The sequence below is a fragment of the Aquarana catesbeiana genome, linkage group LG03, assembly GCF_042186555.1.
Source record: "Aquarana catesbeiana isolate 2022-GZ linkage group LG03, ASM4218655v1, whole genome shotgun sequence".
NCBI classification, from domain to species: Eukaryota; Metazoa; Chordata; class Amphibia; order Anura; family Ranidae; genus Aquarana; species Aquarana catesbeiana.
In genome coordinates this window covers 22561730-22581975 of record NC_133326.1, presented here as the reverse complement: position 1 = coordinate 22581975, position 20246 = coordinate 22561730, and the positions used below count along the sequence as shown (strand labels likewise).

Sequence of the window (20246 nt, the reverse complement as noted above, 5' to 3'; positions counted from 1 at the left end):
TGTCCCAGGAGTGAAAAAAATGCCCCTGGGCTGCTGGTGTCCCAGGAATGAAAAAATGTCCCTGGGCTGGTGGTGTCACTGAAATGATAAAATGTCCCTGGGGTGGTGGTGTCCCTGGAATGAAAAAAAATGTCCCTGGGCTGGTGGTGTCACAGTAATGAAAAAATGTCCCTGGGCTGGTGGTGACACTGGAAGGAAAAAATGTCCGTGTTGGTGAGGTCACTGAAAAAAATAAATAAATAAAACCACGCCCCTGTGTCAGTGGTGTTACAGTAAGCCGGCTTCTGTGTTTACAAGTGACAGCAGGAAGCACGGGGCTAGTGCCGGAGGCGGCATATGACCATTATCATCGCACTCCGGATGAAAAAATGCCCCGCGGACACGAGTGACGCTGAAGTCACTCCTGTCAGTGAGAGGCGGGCAGAAGGGAGCAGCAGGAACTCCCAGAGCATCCTCTCCTCTACATACAGCCACTGCGCCATGGGGCACATGCTCCTTCGCTCCCACCTTGTCACGTCCCTGCATACCAAGTAGGGAAGCCATTGGAAAAGCACGCCTGCCAGGTAACTAGTAAAAAGAAGTCTGTTTGAATTTGGCAGGTTCACTTTAGCTTTGTCCGTCAGCCACAATGTTAGAAACCTTAGCAAGGGTACATGATCTGACCTTTAAGTCTGTGCAGCCTTAAAAAACTTCTACAAGCTGGCTGATCAGTAACTATTTTCTATGTAGGACCCATTAGGCATATATCGCTCATCACAACAATTTATATAGAAGAATGTAGAAGGATAATAAAAAAAAGAACAACAAATTATCTAGAACGTACGCCTCCTTATAGTAGACAGTGAAGCTGATGAGGTCTCTGTAATCAGGTGGTCGGTATCGCTCCCAGGTCAACATGATCCGGTTCTTCTGTGTGCTGTTGAATATGAAGTTCAGTGTGTGACTTTCACCTGAGAAGAAAATAAGAGGTGAATCAAATAAAAAGTATAAAATTATTTTGATTACAAAATAGGAAATGGATAATTTTTTTAAGGACTACTCTCCCTCTAACGTTTAGCCACTTGCTGTCCGGGGCAATTTTTTTATTTTTTGAACACGTTAAAATCCATATTTATTTAGCTAGAAAAAAACAAAACAAAAATTATTTTCTGAAAACTGAGGTCCCGGAGAATAAACTAGTGGCTGTTGCAATTTTTTTTTTTTACATTATGTGATATTTGTGCAGCCATTTATGGAATGCACATTTTTTAGAAAAAAATAAAAAAAATAAAACTAAAATGAATTTTAGTGCACACAAACAATACACCATTGTTGAGAGAAAATAGAATGTTTCGTCGAGCAATCTGATACCAAACATGTCGAGACTTAAAATTCTGTGTGTCGAAATGGCATCAAACTAGAATACTGTTAAGGTAATTGTCAATTCTGTATATAATTGTATTCTACTTTGTATGCTTTACCTATTTATTGCACACGGCACTAATATTTTCATTACAAGTCCTGATTAGAAATTAGCCTGCCTATGTTATGCCCCTTGTTACTATAAAAGTACAATTATAATATTAATGTGATACATGTGTAAAACATGTCTATTAGAAAAACGTCAATTGCGTTAAATAAACAGAACAGTTATTTGGAAAGATGCTGAGTGTATCTTCTGTGTCTGTTCCCTACTGCAGTAGTTATTAATTGGAACCACTAATCAATATGAGGATAGGAGTGTCCTATCTATAATATTTCCAGAACACTAACTAAAATTTTTCATTAGGTGACACTTTAAACTAGGATATGGGGGTGGTTTTATTTTTTAAAATTATTTGTATATTATTAAAAGTTATTTTTCTTACACGTTTTTTCATTTAACGTGATATTAAAGGCTTTGTTTATTTTTTTTAAATAACGTAATACTTACCTGCCCTGTGTAGTAGTTTTGCACAAAGCAGCCCCGAACCTCCTCTTCTCGTGTCCCCCGCTGGCAATCTTGGCCCCCCCCTTCTGCTGAGTGCCCCCCCACAGCAAGCAGCTTGCAATAGGGGCACTCAAGTAGGCTCAGCCCTGCCTCTCTATCTCCTCAATGGCTGGGACAATGGCTCCCGCTGCTGCCTCAGCCAATGAGGAGTGCGAGTCCTCAGAGAGCCGAGGCTCTCGTGCACATTGCTGGAGGAAGATTGGTCTCAGGTATTGGGGGGGGGGGGAGGGGGGTTGCTGCACAGAGGAGGTTTTTCACCTTCATGTATAGAATGCATGAAGGTAAAAAACCTTGAGCATTTTCAACCACTTTATCGTCATTACTACTACAAGGGGTTAACAAGCCCGCTATGTCATAGCTTACATTAGGTGGCAGATCTTCTGTATGGACACCTCAGGGGTCTATTGTACCCCCAATGTCTCCCCTGCTCTCTACTGCAGCTAATCAGGCACATGCGGTGCTTGTCCTTCAGTAAAAGTGATCAGGTGGCTGTACAGCCACCCAGATCACTTTTATTGAGCAGACAATTGCCAACTGTAAAAAAAATAACACCAAGCTCATGGCAGCAGCTGCAGCCAAGAACTTATTCGAACCACTTGCAGGCAGGCAGGCAACTAGCATTTTCAGAAAGAGGTAAAGAGATCACAGCATCTATGTTCTTCTGAGTACACATTTCTTAGTGGTTAGCACTCCTGCCTTGCAGCACTGGGGTCCTCGGTTCAAATCCCAACCAGGACACTACCTGCATGGACTTTGCATGTTTTCCCTGTACTTGCGTAGGTTTCCTCCGGGCATTCTGGTTTCCTCCCACACTCCAAAGACATGCAGGTGTGTTAACTGGCTCCTGTCTAAAATGTCCCCAAGTATGTTTCTGTATGCATGTAAGATAGGGATCTTAGATTGCAAGCTCCTTGAGAGGAGGGACTGATGTGAATGTGCAGCATTGTGTAAACAGTCAATACCTGTAATTAAAAAAACCCTGACTGAAATTTGATATATATATAAATAATCTCCTTTTACTCACAAGATGCTCGGTCTCCATTATTTCTAGGATTTATGTCCAGCTCTGTCTGCCGTCCTCTGGTTCCTGTCGCATTTTCCATATCAACGATCTCTTTTACACATAGCCTTGGGTTAAATGCAAAATACATCTTGCCGGTTTTGATGGTGAGGCTGTGTTTCGAAAAATCCCACAGTTGCTGTAGATTGTTGTTGTCCAGAACATAAAAGGCATAATTCCTGCACAAAATTAATGTAAAGATACTTAAAATCAACAAAGATGGCTGCACCGCTACAATTTCGGTTCACACAAGGTAGTATGGCGAATATACAGCTTTTTTCACAAAATTTTACCAACTGCATATAGACGGTTGACATGGCTTATATCGTTTTCACTTCTTTATGCCCACGGGGAATCTCTAGATTACCAAAGTGATTTATGAAGTTAGAGTTGGCCAGAAGCTAGCCGCTGTGCTCTTCTCTATCCAGTCAGGTCTTCTGACCACAGTGAAGATGCATGGCTACACAACAAGACTGATTATCCAAACAGCTCTTTTGACCACAGTGAAAGACCATGGCTACACAACAAACCAATTCTCTAACCAGGTCTTCTAACCAAATTGAAGGCACATGACTACACAAACAGACGGATATTCCAACCAGGTCTTCCAAATACAGTGAAGGCGTATGGCTACACAATAAGACTGATTGTCCAAGTCTTCCCACCACAGTGAAGGAGCATGGCTACACAGCAAGACCAATTCTCCAACCAAATCTTCTGACCATAGTGAAGACCATATCTCCAACCAAGTCTTATGACCACAGTGAAAGACAACGGCTACATAACAAACCAATTGTCCAACCAGGTCTTCTGACTACAGTAAAGGAACATGGCTACTCAACAAGAACGATTCTTCACCAGGTCTTCTGACCACAGTGAAAAAGCATGGCTACACAACAAGACTGATTCCCCAACCAGGTCTTCTGGCCACAGTGAAGGAGCATGGCTATACAAATTAGACCTCTTCTTCAAATAAAAAAGATGTCACACTCTGTTAATTAGCCATTGTACTTCGGCTACAGTGGTCAAAGAGCTGGGAAGCAGAGTTTGCTTTGGTATGTGTGAGAAAAAGTTCATAAATGCTTCAAGTTTTGATTAACTAGACTTTTAACCTGTGACAGCATACACTACAACCTTTCAAAATAAGGATGGCCAAAAGGCAACCTCTGAAAAACAATCTGAGGACGTGAACTGAGGAGACATTCAACAACTGCGATGAACTCTGTCTCACCTGTCTCCATCCTAGCCCTCTGTATGAAGTACATATAACAAATAAGGCTGGGAAATCTATCCATTAACAGAATGTAAAATGGTCACACAGGTTTCATTTGGGAAAGCAAGCTTTTTTTAGCCAAGGGAATGCAACTTGGAGGAAAAAAAATTAATGTAAAAAGGCAGAATTTTTTTCTCAATGGGGCGTGTGTCTAATTTCAAGTCTGAATGGAAGAGGGGAGGTCATGTGAAAGATTGGATTATATTAGCAGCAATATTTAAAGGAAAATTCCACATTTTGCAAAGGGGTAAATACGGGGTGTAACATGAAACATGTTGAGGAAAATGGACTTCACTTTGAAGCTTGTGATTGCAGCACACAGAATACAGTCACAAGGAGGCTTCTCTTTTCGCTTTCAGTGCAAACTTTGGTGGAGATGTAGCTTAAGGTGATACTAAAGGCAAGGATATTGCACAGAGTGGCCCTCTGTGAGCACTTCTTCTGAAGACCCCCGCTGGTGCTGTCCGCTCCTCCTCTCCTGCATGTGCCCACATAGCAAGTCATGTGCTATGGGTGGGGGGACATGTGCAAGCGAGCTCCAGAGCCGAGCTGTGTTGTGCATCCATAGACACACAGCACGGCTTAGGGCTCAGCCACACCCTTCCGCCCTTGAAGCAGCAAGAACCAATGGCTCCCACTGCTGATTGTGAGAAGAGAGAGAGTGGAGAGTGGGCACACAGGCACAGCTCTGGATTGAGGGGGGGGGGGGGGGGGGGGGGCAACAGCTAGCAGAATGTTTTTCACCTTAATGCAGAGAATGTATTGCATCTAAAAAATGGTCACTCTGACAGAGCTCCAGGGTTTTCTATGTGGGAAGAGGAGAACCTTCCAGAAGAACAACCATCTCTGCAGCACTCCACCAATCAGGCCTGTGTGGTAGAGTGGCCAGACAGAAGCCACTTCTCAGTAAAAAGGCACATGACAGCCCGCCTGGAGTTTGCCAAAAGACACCTGAAGGACTCTCAGACCATGAGAAACAAAATTCTCTGGTCAGATGAAACAAAGATTGAACTCTTTGGCCTGGATGGCAAGCGTCATGTCTGGAGGAAACCAGGCACCGTTCATCACCCTGGCCAATACCATCCCTACAATGGAGCATGGTGGTGGCAGCATCATGCTGTGGGGATGTTTTTCAGTGGCATGAATCGGGAGACTAGTCCCAGTTCCTGCCACTGAAAGATGAAATATGAAGGAAAGATGAATGCAGCGATGTACAGCGAAATCCTTGATGAAAACCTGCTTGAGAGCGCTTGGGACCTCAGATTGGGGCGAAGGTTCATCTTCCAACAGGACAACAAAACTAAGTACACAGCCAAGATAACAAAGGAGTGGCTATGGGACAACTCTGTGAATGTCCTTGAATCCAGAGCCCAGACTTGAACCCGATTGAACATCTCTGGAGAGATCTAAAAATGGCTGTGCACCAATGCTTTCCATCCAACCTGATGGAGCTTGATAGGTCCTATAAAGAAGAATGGGAGAAACTGCCCAAAAATAGGTGTGCCAAGCTTGAAGCATCAAACTCAAAAAGACTAGAGGCTGTAATTGGTGCCAAAGGTGCTTCAACAAAGTACTGAGCAAAGGCTGTGAATACTTATGTACATGGGATTTTTTTTTCTTTTTTCTTTTTAATAAATTTGCAAAGATTTAAAAAAAAAAAAAAAAAACTTCTTTCACATTGTCATTATGGGGTATTGTTTGTAGAATTTTGAAGAAAATAATGAATTTAATCTATTTTGGAATTATGCCGCATACACACGGTCGGACTTTTCGTCTACAAAAGGCCGACGGACTAAAGCTGGCTGACAATCCGATCGTGTGTGGGCTTCCCCGGACTTTCAGTGGACTTTTCCAGCCTCAAATCTGACGGACTTTAGATTTGAAACATGCTTCAAATCTTTACGTCGTAACTACGCCGGACCCAGAAATCCGCTCGTCTGTGTGCTAGTCCGACGGACAAAAACCCACGCTAGGGCAGCTATTGGCTACTGGCTATCAACTTCCTTATTTTAGTCCGGTGTACGTCATCACGTACGAATCCGTCGGACTTTTGTGTGATCGTATGTAGGCAAGTCTGTTCGTAAGAAAGTCTGCCGCAAGTCCGAAAAAAGTCCATCGAAAGTCTGTCGGACAGGCTGTCGGACTTTTGTAGACGAAAAGTCTGACCGTGTGTACGCGGCATTAGGCTGTAACATACCAAAATGTGGAAAAAGTGAAGCGCTGTGAATACTTTCCGGATGCACTGTAGGGGACCCCAGAAGTGTGGCGGATCAGCTGATGAAGGATGTAGAATTTCAAGAATTTCTGACACACTACTAGGAGCAACCTGAGATGAGAAGTAAAAAAGAGTAGACGCTGCCAGGAATTCATCCTGCTGGAAATTTTAGAAGGGCAGGTCAGATAAACTAACAGAGGCAAAGCTTTTCCCAGGACCTCCAAAAAAAAAAAAAAAGAAAAAATAAAAAAAGCTGTGCTTCCCTTTGCAGCACAGGAGCCCCTATTTCCAAGACCCGGCTATCCAGGGAAGAGAACAGGTTTCTCCTCTGTTTTGGAGTGAAACGATAAACCAGGATACTAGTGGAATGTGTCCAAACATTGGCATTCCAAGCCACACAAAATTAAGCAGAGGTTTACCCTTTCTGTGCCTGGGACAAATAATACTGTATATTGAGAGGTGCAGACATAACATCCAACACCAGAAAAATGACAATAAAAAGAATATCATTAAAATTTTACGCATTACAAAAAATTGATTCATTTAGATGTGAACTTTCTGGATAAACTTACAACATGGAAATTATAAGCAACGCTTCCTCTATAGCAGGGGGTCTGCAAACTTTCCAAACAGGGGGCCAGTTTACTGTCCCTAAGACATTAGGGGGGCTGGACTGTGGCCATTGGGAGTAGAAAAGGGCCCAACATCAGTGGGAATAAACAGTGCTCCTTCGTTGGCGTCAGTGGGAGGAATTGTACCCCATTATTGGTGGCTTTTTGCCCAATCATTGGGAGGAATTGTGCCCCTTCAATGGTCTCAGTATGGGGGGGGGAGGGGGGTTAATGTTGGTATTAGTGGATGAAACGGTGCCCCAAGGGCCTGATAAAAGCAAGCAAAGGGCCGCAGTTTGGAGACCACTGCTCTATAGCAGCACTTCCTCTATCGCAACTCTTGCTCCGGAGCAACTCTTGCTCCGGAGCAACTCTTGCTCTTCTTTCGCATTGCAGGTAAATAACGGGTTCCAAGCAGAAGCAATGTGCCATCATTGAGTTCTTCTTTTGTGCAACATCCACAGAAGGCGGCACCTTACTGCCGAGGCAAAGTCACACTTTGAATGACAATTGCGCGGTTATGCAGCACTGTACCCAAACTAAATTTTTATTGTTTTTTTTTTTTTCACACAAATAGAGCTTTCTTTTGGTGATATTTAATCTCCACTGTTTTTTTTTTATATATACTTTGCTAAATAACTGAATAAAGACCAAAAACTTTGAAGAAAAACATTTTTTATAGTTTGTTTAAAAACATTGTTTGCAAACAGGTAACTTTTCTCCTTCAATGAGGTGCACTGATGGGCACTGATTGGCAGGACAGGTGGGCACTGTTGGGATTGCCCTGATAATCGGTGCCCTGATTATCAGTGTAGATGTCCCTTTTACACTAGCTGGTTATCGGCTCTCTTCTCCTCTCCTCATGCCGTCAGCATGAACAAAGAACTGCCGATAACCGGCCTCTGTTTACCTCCCTGATCAGCTGTGATTGGACAGAGCTGATCACGTGGTAAAGAGCTGCTGATTGGCTCTTTACCTCAATCTGTGATCAGCACTGTCCAAAGGACACTGATCACAGAGCACGCTACCCACGCCCCGAGGCAGGCGCGATTACGGGAGGCCTCCCAGAACTGGACGACCATGCTGTAGTCGTTATATGGCTAAGGCACGGTCGGCAAGTGGTTTAGGAGACGACACCATTGACAAGCGTCAGCAATGACAAGACATCGCTCCTCTCAATGGTGTCCTCTCCGTAAAACATTCTGTAGCCTTCTGTGGATGTTGCACAGCCTGCACCCCTCCTTCATCAAGAACTCAATGATGACATGTTGCTTCTGCTTGGAATCCATTATTTATCTGCAATGAAAAAAGAAGATTCACCATACCATACCAACATTCAACGATGGAGAAAAAGATGTTCCGACTAATGATTTTCCTGTGAACATTTGAAAAAATATATAGTCAGTTTACCATGACTAGTAATGGTTTATATCTTTCTTAAAGTGTAAATTCACCTAAAAAAATTGACCCCCCCCCCCCCCCCCCCCCACCGCACTTATCTCCGTGTGTGAGGAGTTACTGCCTACGCAATTGATGCAGCAGTCCAGAAATGTGAAAGCCCCGCTTTTCTTCCCTTCTGGCTTCTGGGACAGATCAGAGAGATAACAGCTTCAACTCTTCTGGGAAGGCTGTCCACAAGGTTTAGGAGTGTGTCTATGGGAATGTTTGATCATTCTTCCAGAAGCACATTTGTGAGGTCAGACACTGATGTTGACGAGAAGACCTGGCTCATAGTCTCCACTCTAATACATCCCAAAGGTGTTCTATCAGGTTGAGGTCAGGACTTTGTGCAGGCCAGTCAAGTTCCTCCACCCCAAACTCGCTCATCCATGTCTTTGGGGCCATCCCCAAACTGTTCCCACAAAGTTGGGAGCATGAAATTGTCCAAAATGTCTTGGTATGCTGACGCCTTAAGAGTTCCCTTCACTGGAACTAAGGGGCCAAGCCCAACCCCTGAAAAACAACTCCACACCATAATCCCCCCTCCACCAAATGATTTGAACCAGTGCACAAAGCAAGGTCCATAAAGACATGGATGAGCGAGTTTGGGGGTGGAGGAACTTGACTGGCCTGCACAAAGTCCTGACCTCAGCCTGATGGAAAACCTTTGGAATAAATAAGACCAGAGACTGCGAGCCAGGCCTTCTCGTCCAACATCAGTGCCTGACCTCACAAATGCGCTGCTGGAAGAATGATCAAACATTCCCATAGACACACTACTAAACCTCGTGGGCAGCCTTCCCAGAAGAGCTGAAGCTGTTAAGGGTGGGCCAACTCAATATTGAACCCTATGGACTAAGACTGGATGTCATTAAAGTGCATGTGCGTGTAAAGGCAGGCGTCCCAATACTTTCGACAATATCATGTATAACAGATTATTGGATAAGTCTAATTGTGAACATTAAAGCCACCCAAGCGATTCAATTTGACACTTTAGGGTTTACCTATTATATGTTACTATGATAATATGCATGATAAAAACTTTCCCTAAATACACAAACTACTACAAAATGTTCCTCATCTGGAGATCTGGTTCCCAACAAAAAATTGATGGTAACAGACGAGACTGTAGACTGACCCATCGGTGAGGTTCTCTCCGTTGATGTAACGCAGACTTTTCAGGAAGGACAGCGAAACCAGAGCATGGGAGTGGCGGATTTTCACGTACCCGGTCACCGTCTCTATGAGACCCATAAAGTTCTCCAGCTCTGCGGCAATGTTTTCTGCAATAAGACAAGACCAGGGTGAGACACAAACAACATTATTCCAATTCCACCCAAACAATTGTGTAATATAGCTCCAGGACAAGCTTTCAGGGTGTTCCCTTCTTGGTCCAAGCAGTACTCTCCAAGTAACTACACCCCAAGTGCTGACATTGCTCTACCTGGTTACATCCCTTCAGACAACATTTCACCCTCAAACATTTTCCAGGTTATACTTCACATTTAGAAAGTGGATATGTTTTGTGGGGAGCCCCCCACCAACAGCTGCATGTATAATGGAAGAACACGCACCATGTAAAACAGGAGGGGCTCTAGTATGTACTGTTCACAGGATATGGAAATGTATGGGGGGGGGGGGGATATCTTGCCGAAGGTGAACTTACACTATAAAGATTAAGGTGTTCTGGTTGAGGATATAAATTTTGGGTATCTTCTTCCCGAATTGTTAGGACTCTGTGGAACTCTAGGATTCCTCAAAAGGTTACCAGGTGTTCCTTGGGCTGTGGATGATTGACCTCCCATTTGACGGTGCCTGGGTAGTTCCAGGGCCAATACCACTTGGCAATGCCAACAGCACAATACCAACTATTTCTTATGGCAGTCTGTAAGTGTGGCATTCTGACCACCACTGTAATGAGGGTAGTCTTCTTACTGACCACCCAATGTAGGGGGCATTTTCCCCACTTAGTTGTCCATCTGGTAGAGAAAGGCTGTTCTAGGTACCGAAGAAGTAGTCAGTGAGTAAACTACGGAACGTCTAACACTGAACAGAAGTCCAGTTGAATTCGACCAGCTACTACTAGATGAGGAGGATAAGTCGTTTTTCACGAGTGGCTCCTTTGGCATATATTAAATTTTGTGGGACCAAAAAAAAACACCAGATCTCAGAGGGCGTGACAGGGATGGCAATTTCTGCTAGGTCTACTTTAGCCTAAAATGGCTGTTGGCATTAATGGAATAAATACAGGCTGTACTGTGCTTCAGAGGAAATACAAATAAAAAAGAACTTTACGTGCATGACAAACTTACATATTTGGTTTTAGTAGCTCCTATAAGTAGAGCTAAAAACTCAATCAACATTGACCATTTTGATTCCTTATGCTGCTAGCCGTAATAAATAGATAGAAAGGTACAGTATATTATATTGACTTGTTTTAAAGCTGTAGTTTAACTTGTAGTCTTATTATAGACGTACCTGTAGTAACAGGGAATAGCTCCTAAACTTGCGGTGTTTAGGAGATATTTACACTGGATGCAGCCGGTGACGTCACCGGCCCATGAGCTCTGAAGGTGGGGCATACCGTGCCGGCATTGCAGCCCCGGCCGCTCATACAGCCAGGGACCACGAACCCAGAATGAAGACCGGAGGAAGATGGAAGCCCCGGCAGGTATTTCACGTGCTAGCATGCAGCAGTTTACTGCCGCTTTAATCTTAATTTTTTTACATTACTTCAGCTGCTTCCTGGTCTCCGAAATTATGTCATAAATCCCAGAAGTCTTCATGGTGCTTCCTGGTTTTAGGCCTTAGCTACAATGATGTCATACATCCCAGGAGTCTTCATGGTGCGTCCTGGTTTCAGGCCTAGGCCACAATTATGTCATATATCCCAGGAGAGTTCATGGTGCTTCCTGGTTACAGGTCTAGGCCGCAATGATGTCCTACATCCCAGGAGTCTTCAGGGCGATTCCTGGTTTCAGGCCTAGGCCACAATTATGCCATATATCCCAGGAGACTTCATGGTGCTTCCTGGTTTCAGGCTAGGCCACAATTATGTAATACATTCCAGGAGTCTTCATGGTGCCTCCTGGTTTCTGGCCTAGGCCACAATAATGTGATATATCCAAGCAAAGCTGGGACAAGGTGTGGGACGGAGGGACGGCTGCCCTGGGCGCAGTGGGGATATTATTAGAAGGGGTGATTTAGAGGGCAGACTTTGTACTAGGAGGATGGATTTGTGTTGGGGGGGATTTATGCTAGGAGGGGTGATTTGGGGAGGGTGAGGATTTGATTTAGGAGGGGGGGGTTGTACTGGAAGAGGGTTTTTTGTTTGGGGAGAATTTTGCCTTGCAAAAGGGAATTTATGCTTAGAGGTAAGTGTAAAGATTAGCGCTAGAATTTTTTTGGGAGGGGATTTTTGCTGACAAATAAAGCTCATACGTTTTGAGGGCGGTGCACCTTCGCTCTGGAAACTAGATGACCTCGTCCTGCCACTGCATCCAAAGGGTCTTTTTTTTTCCCTTTTATGTGGAGGAAGGGATAAAGGGCACACCCTCCTCTCCTGCCTGCATGCCTGAGCTAAGGGCAGATGGATTCCAGGAAGTAAACACTACATCAGGGGTAGGCAACCTGGGGCCCTCCAGCTTTTGTGGAACTAAATTTCCCCACGAGGCATTGCAAGGCTGGTAGTTACAATTACTCCCAGAGGCATGATGGGACTTGTAGTTCTGCAACAGCTGGAAGGCCCCAGGTTGCCTACCCCTGCACTACATGAATCATCTGCCCTGGTTTAAGATGACCACGGCTAGAAATGTTAGGGTGGGGTCTTTTTCAAAAAGGATTCTGCAACAACATAAAAGCATGGCGGAGACATGGATAGACGGAGGAGTTTGCTTTGAAAATTAAGCGAAATAGCGGTTTCAGTTTGTGGGGCTCGGATGCAGTTTAGTTCCACGTTATGTGTTTTAGGTTTTTTTTTTTTTTATCCTTTGAGAAGAAAGAAAACCCCCAGCATTATTGTGAAGAAATTTCATCCTCAGTTCATTAGTGAAAAAAAAAAAAAAAAAAAAGTGGAACCCCTCCAAGAAGGCTAGTTCTTGCTCTGGGCACCGATTTGCCTTTTTAAAAATCAGAATATCCGGCAAAAATGCATGCGATTAAACACCCGCCAGCCTCAGCGTTAGAGAAGTGACAGGTACAGAATCAGGAAAGGATGCTGTTAAACTCCCATTCATAAGTCCTCTATGGATCTGCCCGCGTTTCCAAGAATACTCCACGTGGATGCCAGTAACAGGTCCCGAGCTTTCAGCAGCCTCTCTCTTGGCACGGGCTGTGCCAGCAGTTGCAGTCAAGGGCCGCATGAATTATTGAAGCTTCCTCCAGAATCACACGGCTGCGATATACCCCCCCCCCCCCCCCAATCTGTAACCTCGTCCAAATCTATCTGCAGACTTCTACACTAACCCCTGCGACTCGGTGCTGCGCTCCCTGCCAAACAACCAAGGCTATATCATTCAGCCAGAGGTAAGCGGGGTAAATGAGGTGCGATAAAGGTGCAAGAACAAGGCGCTCTTTGTTTTACAGACTATTTCCAACAAATGTAAAACATCTGCCGATACGCTCTATATTATGGTAACAGTATAGACAGAGTAGCCTGCAACTGGACCTAGTAGTAGATCTTTCTACTTTACATGGATATACAAAGTGTTTGGGCACCTCGATACAAACCTGTGACAAAGAGCTTGCGATTAAACTGACCCACCAGTTAAAAAGTTATGCTAAAGCTGGCCGTACGCTTCTTCTTTTTTTTTTTTTTTACTTGAACGAAAAAGAAATCAGGTCCCTCCATGCAAGCTATACAGCCCAGATGGCTGAATCTCCCTCTTGCTGATTGGTGGGCGTCAGAACACCTGCACAGTGGCAGCATCAATTGGGCTCCTATCAGGAGGAGGAGGGCTGACAGGCCAACTACATAAGCAAATGTTTTCGCGTGAGCAGATGTGCTGCATTGCTTCAGGTCCTGAGAGAGCCAACCATCTGCGCAAGCACAGGATCCCCCCCGCAGCCATTGGCTGCCACTGTTGTCAATCAAAGCCAGCTAGCCAATGAGGGGAGAGAGGGGGCAGGGCCAGGTCAGGGCTCCATGACTGAATGGACACAGGAAGCTGTGACTCGGCTCGGGTGCCCCCCATAGCAAGCTGCTTGCTGCGGGGGGGGGGCACTCAACAGGAGGGAGGGGCCAGGAGCACAGACGAGGGACCCGAGAAGAGGAGGATCGGGGCTGCTCTGTGCAAAACCAACTGCAACAGAGCCAGCAAGGATAACATGTTTGTTATTTTTATAGGAGAAAAAAAACGAGACTTTACAATCACTTTAAAGTGGAGGGCCACCCTGAAAAAAAAAAAAATGACACCAAACATCCTAAAAAAGATAAAAAAAAAAAATTTTTTAAACTTACCTAAACCCTTGTTGCTAGGCAGTCTAAATAATCTGCCTCTTCCTTTTCCGCGGCGTCTTCTGCTCCTCGGTGAGCGGCCCCGTTGTCTTCTGGGAACTGTGTGTGTTCCCAGAACACCACGGGGCCATTCACAGAGCGCTCGCGAGTGCGCAGTAGGAAACTGGCAGTGAAGCCGCAAGGCACCACTGCCTGTTTCCTTTACCTAGGATGGCAGTGCCGGGACCCGAGAGCCGAGGGACACGTCGGCCTCGGGCGGCCGAGATCGCGGGCACCCAGGACAGGTAAGTACTTATTTAAAGTCAGCAGCTACAGTGTTTGTAGCTGCTGATTTTTAATTTTTTTAGGCCGCTTTAAGTATCCCAATGTTTTTGGGTCAAAACAGCATGACACGACATTTTCTAATGATCACTTCCACCCACACAGTGTAGGTGGAGCGAGCAGTGGTGTAACCAGCTGAAACAACCACGGCATGTATAAAATATAATGCTCTTCACATGTATTCATCACACATAGAAATTATACCTCAAATAGGGATCGACCAATATCGCTTTTTCGGTGCCGATACGATACAGATATTTCACGGATATTTTGGCCACCTCTCATGCCCCGAAATTTTTTACATTTACATTTTATTTTTATTTTTTTACACTGTCATTTTTCTGTGTTTTTTTTTTTTAAATCACTGTTATTGCTGTCACAAGTATTGTAAACATCCCTTGTGACAGTAATAGGCAGTGACAGGTACTCTTTATGGAGAGATTGGGGGTTCTATAAACCCCAAGCCCATCCTCTGCACTTCAAAGTTTTTTTCTTTTCATCTTTGAATACGTTCTATTTTTTTTTAAACTGGCGCCTTTAAAATGACGGTAATCCGGGAAGTGATGTGATGTCGTGACATCTCTTCCGGGTTACTAGGTCCAAAACCCGAACGAAGCATCGGCTTGGTTCGGGTCTTCGGCCAGCCGGCGGTCGTGCCGGCCGGTTGCCCGGGACTCCCGGTGGGTCGGGAGAGCCCCGGCGAGCGACGGAAGGTGGGGGGAGGGGGGGCGCCCCCTCCCGTTGCTTGTAACAACAGCCGAGCAGCTGCTGAGCCTCATCGGTTGTTAGTACCGTGAAGCTGACCGTCCGCTCTAAAGAACGGTCCCCGGGTGCTGCCTGCAGCTGCAGGCATCACCCCCGGTAAAACCCCTTGAAGCAATATCAGTTTTTTGACCGATACTTCTAAAAAAATGAATATCGGCCACCGATGATTGGTCGATCCCTAACCTCAACCTCCGAGAAGTGAAGGCAAAATCTACCTGAGCAGAAGAACAAGATCCGATCATGAAAAATACTAAAAAGAAATGAACCAACGTAATGAGAAAACCATCGTTGAATGGAAACCACAAGTGCAGAATACAGAAGTAGTATTGTAAATGAGAGAAATGTCTGTCCAGGTCCGGAAAATGATTCAGCACATGGATGGGACCCGCTCACCTTCTCCCCATTGGTCTGATGTGGTCATTACTACCCCATAGAAAAGCCTTACAAAGACCGATCATTGTCCACCACAAGCCACACAGGCCATTGTCTTTTTTTTTTTTTTTTGCTACTTACGGCCTTTGCGGATGTTGAGCAGCAGGTTTCCTTGCAGCACTGTACATCCTTCCAACATCTGGGCGGAGGTGACGGAGTCAATGGTCTTATCCTCGATGCAGACTTTAGGACAATGGCCCTCACATGGAATGCAGAACATACTGCAAGACAAAAGCAAAACTTCATCATCAAGATTACAGAGCCACACAAGTGACACACATTTTATGACTGATCTTCATCAGGGCTGAATGTCCGTACAGGGAAGGGGCTCTGGAGGGTCTTCTGATGCTGGGGGATCTATTGTCGCTGGGGAGGGTAGTGTTGCTGGCAGTGGGCCTATTCTTGCTGGGGGGGGTATTATGTTTCTGGAAGGGTTTGGGTGTTGCTAGGGGGTATATTGTTGCTGGCTGCCAGAGATCGTTGGTTGCTAGAGGTGGATCTATTGTTGCCAAATTATCTAAGTGTCTATCTATGTCTTGCTGGCGGGGGTCCACTGTTGGTGGCTGCTGCGGAGATCTATTGTTGCTGGCGGGGGTGTAGCGTTGCTGGCTGCTGGGGAGAACCATTGTTTCTGTTGAATCTATTGCTGCTTGGGGGGGGTATCTACTGTTGAGGGGTATCTATTGTTGTTGGGGGTCTATTTTTGCTGGAGTGGATCTACTGTTGCTGTCTGCCAGAGAGATCAATTGTTGCTGCTGGTGGATCCATTGCTGTTGGGGAGGGGGGTCCTATGTTGCATAGGGGATCTTCTGTTGAGGGGGATCGTTTGTTGCTAGCTGCTGGAGAGGGTCTATTGTTGCTAGTGGGGGGGGATCTACTGTTGCTGGCTGTACTTCTGACATGTTTTCCTGACATCAAGAGAAAAGAAAAGGTGACAGGGGAAGGAACTCCATCACACAGCCTGTGATTGACAGCCTCAGCTCTGTTCTTGTTATGTGAAGGGGGGGGGGGGGGGGGGGGGGGGGTGTCCCTTCTCTCCAATCAGCTCTCACTGAGCTCTGCAGAGTGTGTAGTGGAGGGGAAGGGCGGGGGCCGGAGAGTGGTGCTCAGCAACCAAAGGCTCCCTGCACTAGGCCCCCTAGGGGAATTGACGAGCATTTAAAAACAATATTAATAGTCCTGGTTTAAAGCAGTTGTAAACCCTTACATATACCCAGTGAATTGACAGGCTTCAGGCGTTACACAGAGATAAAACATATCCTACATAAGATGTACCCCATCTACTTGCTGCCATCTCTCCTCTACAACATTCAAAGTACAGAATTTACATAGCATTTCAAGCAAAGAGGGGGACTGATGTCACACACTACATAGCATAGAGCAGGGAGTGTAATCTGAGACCTGAATGGAGGAGCCAAGTGTAATCTGGGATCTGAGTGCCATATAGAAAGAGGCACAGCTGAGGCTGCCAATCACCTGCTGTGTGCTGGGGGGTCCCCTGTGATCTCCTTGGTGTCAGCCTAGACCAGTGATGGCGAACCTTGGCACCCCAGATGTTTTGGAACTGCATTTCCCATGATGCTCATGCACTCTGCATTGTAGTTGAGGATCATGGGAAATGTAGTTCCAAAACATCTGGGGTGTCAAGGTTCACCATCACTGACCTAGACTGTCAGAAGTGACTCCTGCAGATAGCAGAGGAAGGATACAGCAGCCGTGAATCACACCAGGTGCTTTGGATTGAGGCAAGTATGCATTAGGGTGAAAAACCTTCTGTGCTGCTGCCGCCCCCAGAGCCCCCCCCCCCCCCCCCCCCCCCTTTTTCTTACCTGAACCTGATTGTTCCAGCGACGGGGATGAGCACAGCAGCTTCAGCCGCTGTCGCAGGCCCTTATTGGATAGATTGATAGCAGCAGAAGCCATTGGCTCCTGCTGCTGTCCATCAAATCTAGTGACAACAGAGCTGGGGGGCGGAGCTGAGTCCTGCTGTCTGTGTCAATGGATACAGCAGAAGGACTCGGGAGCACACGGGTGCCCCCCATGGAAAGTGGCTCTCTATGGCGGCACCCGATGAAAAGGAGGGGTCAGGGGCGCTGCCGGAGCACCCCAAAATAGGAGGATCGGGGCTGCTCTGTGCAAAACCCTTGCACAGAGGAGGCAAGGATAACATGTTTATTTAAAAAAAAAAAAGGGAAACCTTTACAAACACTTTAATAACTAGAAAAGTAAAAAAAAATAAATAAAATTCCCTGCAGCTAGCAATTTACTCCCCCCCACCACAGCAACCATAGATCCTGCAGCAACAACATACCCCGTAGCAAAAATAGATCCACCCCAGCAACAACAGCCCCCCCGCCAGCAATAATATATCTCTCAGGAGCTGGCATCAGCAGACCCCTCCCTCAACAGTAGATCCCGTCCAGCAACAACAGACACCCAGGTAACATAAAACCCTTCCAGCAACAAAAGACCCCCCCAGTGACAACAGATCCCCTAGAAACCAGCAACGATAGACCCTCCAGCACACCCCAGTCAATACAGTACTGGAGGTACTGGAACTGCGTTCCACCACGTTCCTGCTGAAAAAAAAAAAGCCCTAGTCATTACAAAGAAATGGACACGATTACCTTTGACTGTCATTGACTCGATATCCTGATGGACAGTCGCCCACACACTCCCCGTTATGGAGGATGAAATGGGTTGGGTCGTTGTATATGGTGTGCATGTTGGCACAGTCTTCCAAGGTGATGCAGCGCCACCCCTGAAAGCTGTAGGTGTTCTCCGGACAACTTGGGACACATCTGCCATCGTAGAAGAAGTGTTGACAAGCCACGCAGGCGCTGTCGTTGTTTGCAGCGGTACAGCTTCCCAGGCACTCGGGATGGCAGCACTCGCCCTTGTCCGTACAGGCGAGTCTCTCACACTTGCTGGGGCACACTACAGGGACAAAAAAAAAAAAAAGAAAAAAAATGAAATAAAAAACAAGTCCTAAGAGACAGAACTCTCTCATTAAAAGCCGGAGTATATAACGGAATTGTTCAGCTCAAGATTTAACCAAAAAAATGTCCTTATTAAGTTTCATCTACTGCAGGGAAATGTTTATACCAGATACAGTATTAGATTTTTATCTCTGTACGGATTTCAAGCAAATTGTTGTGTTGTGTTGAGTGTTGTGGTTTTTCTCTTGCTCTGCGCTCCTTCCTATTATCACACTTTGGTGCCATGGCGGTTTGGGCCACACGTACAATGACATCATGCTCCATCCACAGTAAAGCTTTGCATCCCTTTTTATTAGGCTGCATGCCCAAGATTACAAGATCCTCCGTGGTAAGAATTAAAGTCCAACACCAGTCAAAACCTTATCAGGTAACAAACACCACAAGCACATAACTCCAGAGTAGGCAAACAACCCCGGGCAGCCAATCTCAAAAGGGGACAAGTTAGGGAATTGGGTTGGACTTAACTAACTCATTGCTACTGTTACCTAGACGTTAACCCTGCCACACGTATCAGCATATACACCATGTTGTCAAAAGTATTGAGACACCTGCCTTTAAAGGTACGTGAACTTTAATGGCAGATCAATCTTAGTCCGTAGGGTTCAATACTGCGTTGGCCCACCCTTAGCAGCTATAACAGCATCAACTCTTCTGGGAAGGCTGTCCACAAGGTTTAGGAGTGTGTCTATGGGAATGTTTGCCCATTCTTCCAGAAGCACATTTGTTAGGTTAGGCACTGATGTTGAACGAGAAGGCCTGGCTCGCAGTCTCCGCTCCAATTCATGCCAAAGGTGTTCTATTGGGTTGAGGTTAGGACTCCGTGCAGGCCAGTCAAGTTCCTCCACCCCAAACTCGCTCATCCATGTCTTTATGGACCTTGCTTTATGCACTGGTTCAAATCATTTGGTGGAGGGGGGATTATGGTGTTGGGTTGTTTTTCAAGGATTAGGCTTGGCCCCTTAGTTCCAGTAAAGGGAACTCTTAAGGCGTCAGCATACCAAGACATTTTGGACATTTTCATTTTCCCAACTTTATGGGAGCAGTTTAGCGATGGCCCCTTCCTGTTCCAACATGATTACACACCAGTGTACAAAGCAAGGTCCATAAAGAAAAGGATGAGCGAGTTGGGGGTGGAGGAACTTGACTGGCCTGCACCTCAACCCGATAGAGCACCTTTAGAATGAATTAGAGCAGAGACTGTGAGCCAGGCCTCCTCATCCAACATCAGTGCCTGACCTCACAAATGTGCTTCTGGAAGAATGGTCAAACATTCCCACAGACACACTCCTATACCTCGTGGACAGCCTTCCCAGAAGAGTTGAAGCGGTTATAGCTGCAAAGGGTGGGCCAACTCAATATTGAATCCTAAGGACTAAGACGCCATTAAAGTCCATGTGTGTGTAAAGGCAGGCGTCACAATACGTTTGACAATATAGTGTAAATGTGATAGGACCGTAGATTTGGATCTTGTATTCACTATCCAAGTGCCATCTAAAAAGGTCCATCTAAACACCTCCATCTCCAACCCACCCCCAAAATTATAATATATATATATATTAATGGACACAAACACTTGTTGACAAAACCTGTATTTGGTATCTATGGGGTACATACTGCAAGTGTTAGAAAACGAGCAGCCATAGCGGTTATTGACAAAAGTATTAAACACACAGACCACCCCAAAATCAGGTTTTCTCAACCAGGGT

The 20246-nt window shown here is 45.6% G+C and overlaps 1 protein-coding gene across 1 annotated transcript in view; it reads right to left on the bottom strand.

Moving 5' to 3' along the window:
* IGF1R (insulin like growth factor 1 receptor) overlaps positions 1 to 18478 on the bottom strand; it is a gene marked incomplete at its 5' end in the record, with an annotated part of 112840 nt that extends 94362 nt beyond the window's left edge. The window contains 5 exon segments of the mRNA XM_073618391.1: positions 824 to 950; positions 2994 to 3208; positions 9707 to 9851; positions 15623 to 15762; positions 18169 to 18478. Coding sequence (XP_073474492.1) covers positions 824 to 950; positions 2994 to 3208; positions 9707 to 9851; positions 15623 to 15762; positions 18169 to 18478 — 937 coding nt within the window.
* Between the last annotated feature and the right edge of the window lie 1768 nt (positions 18479 to 20246).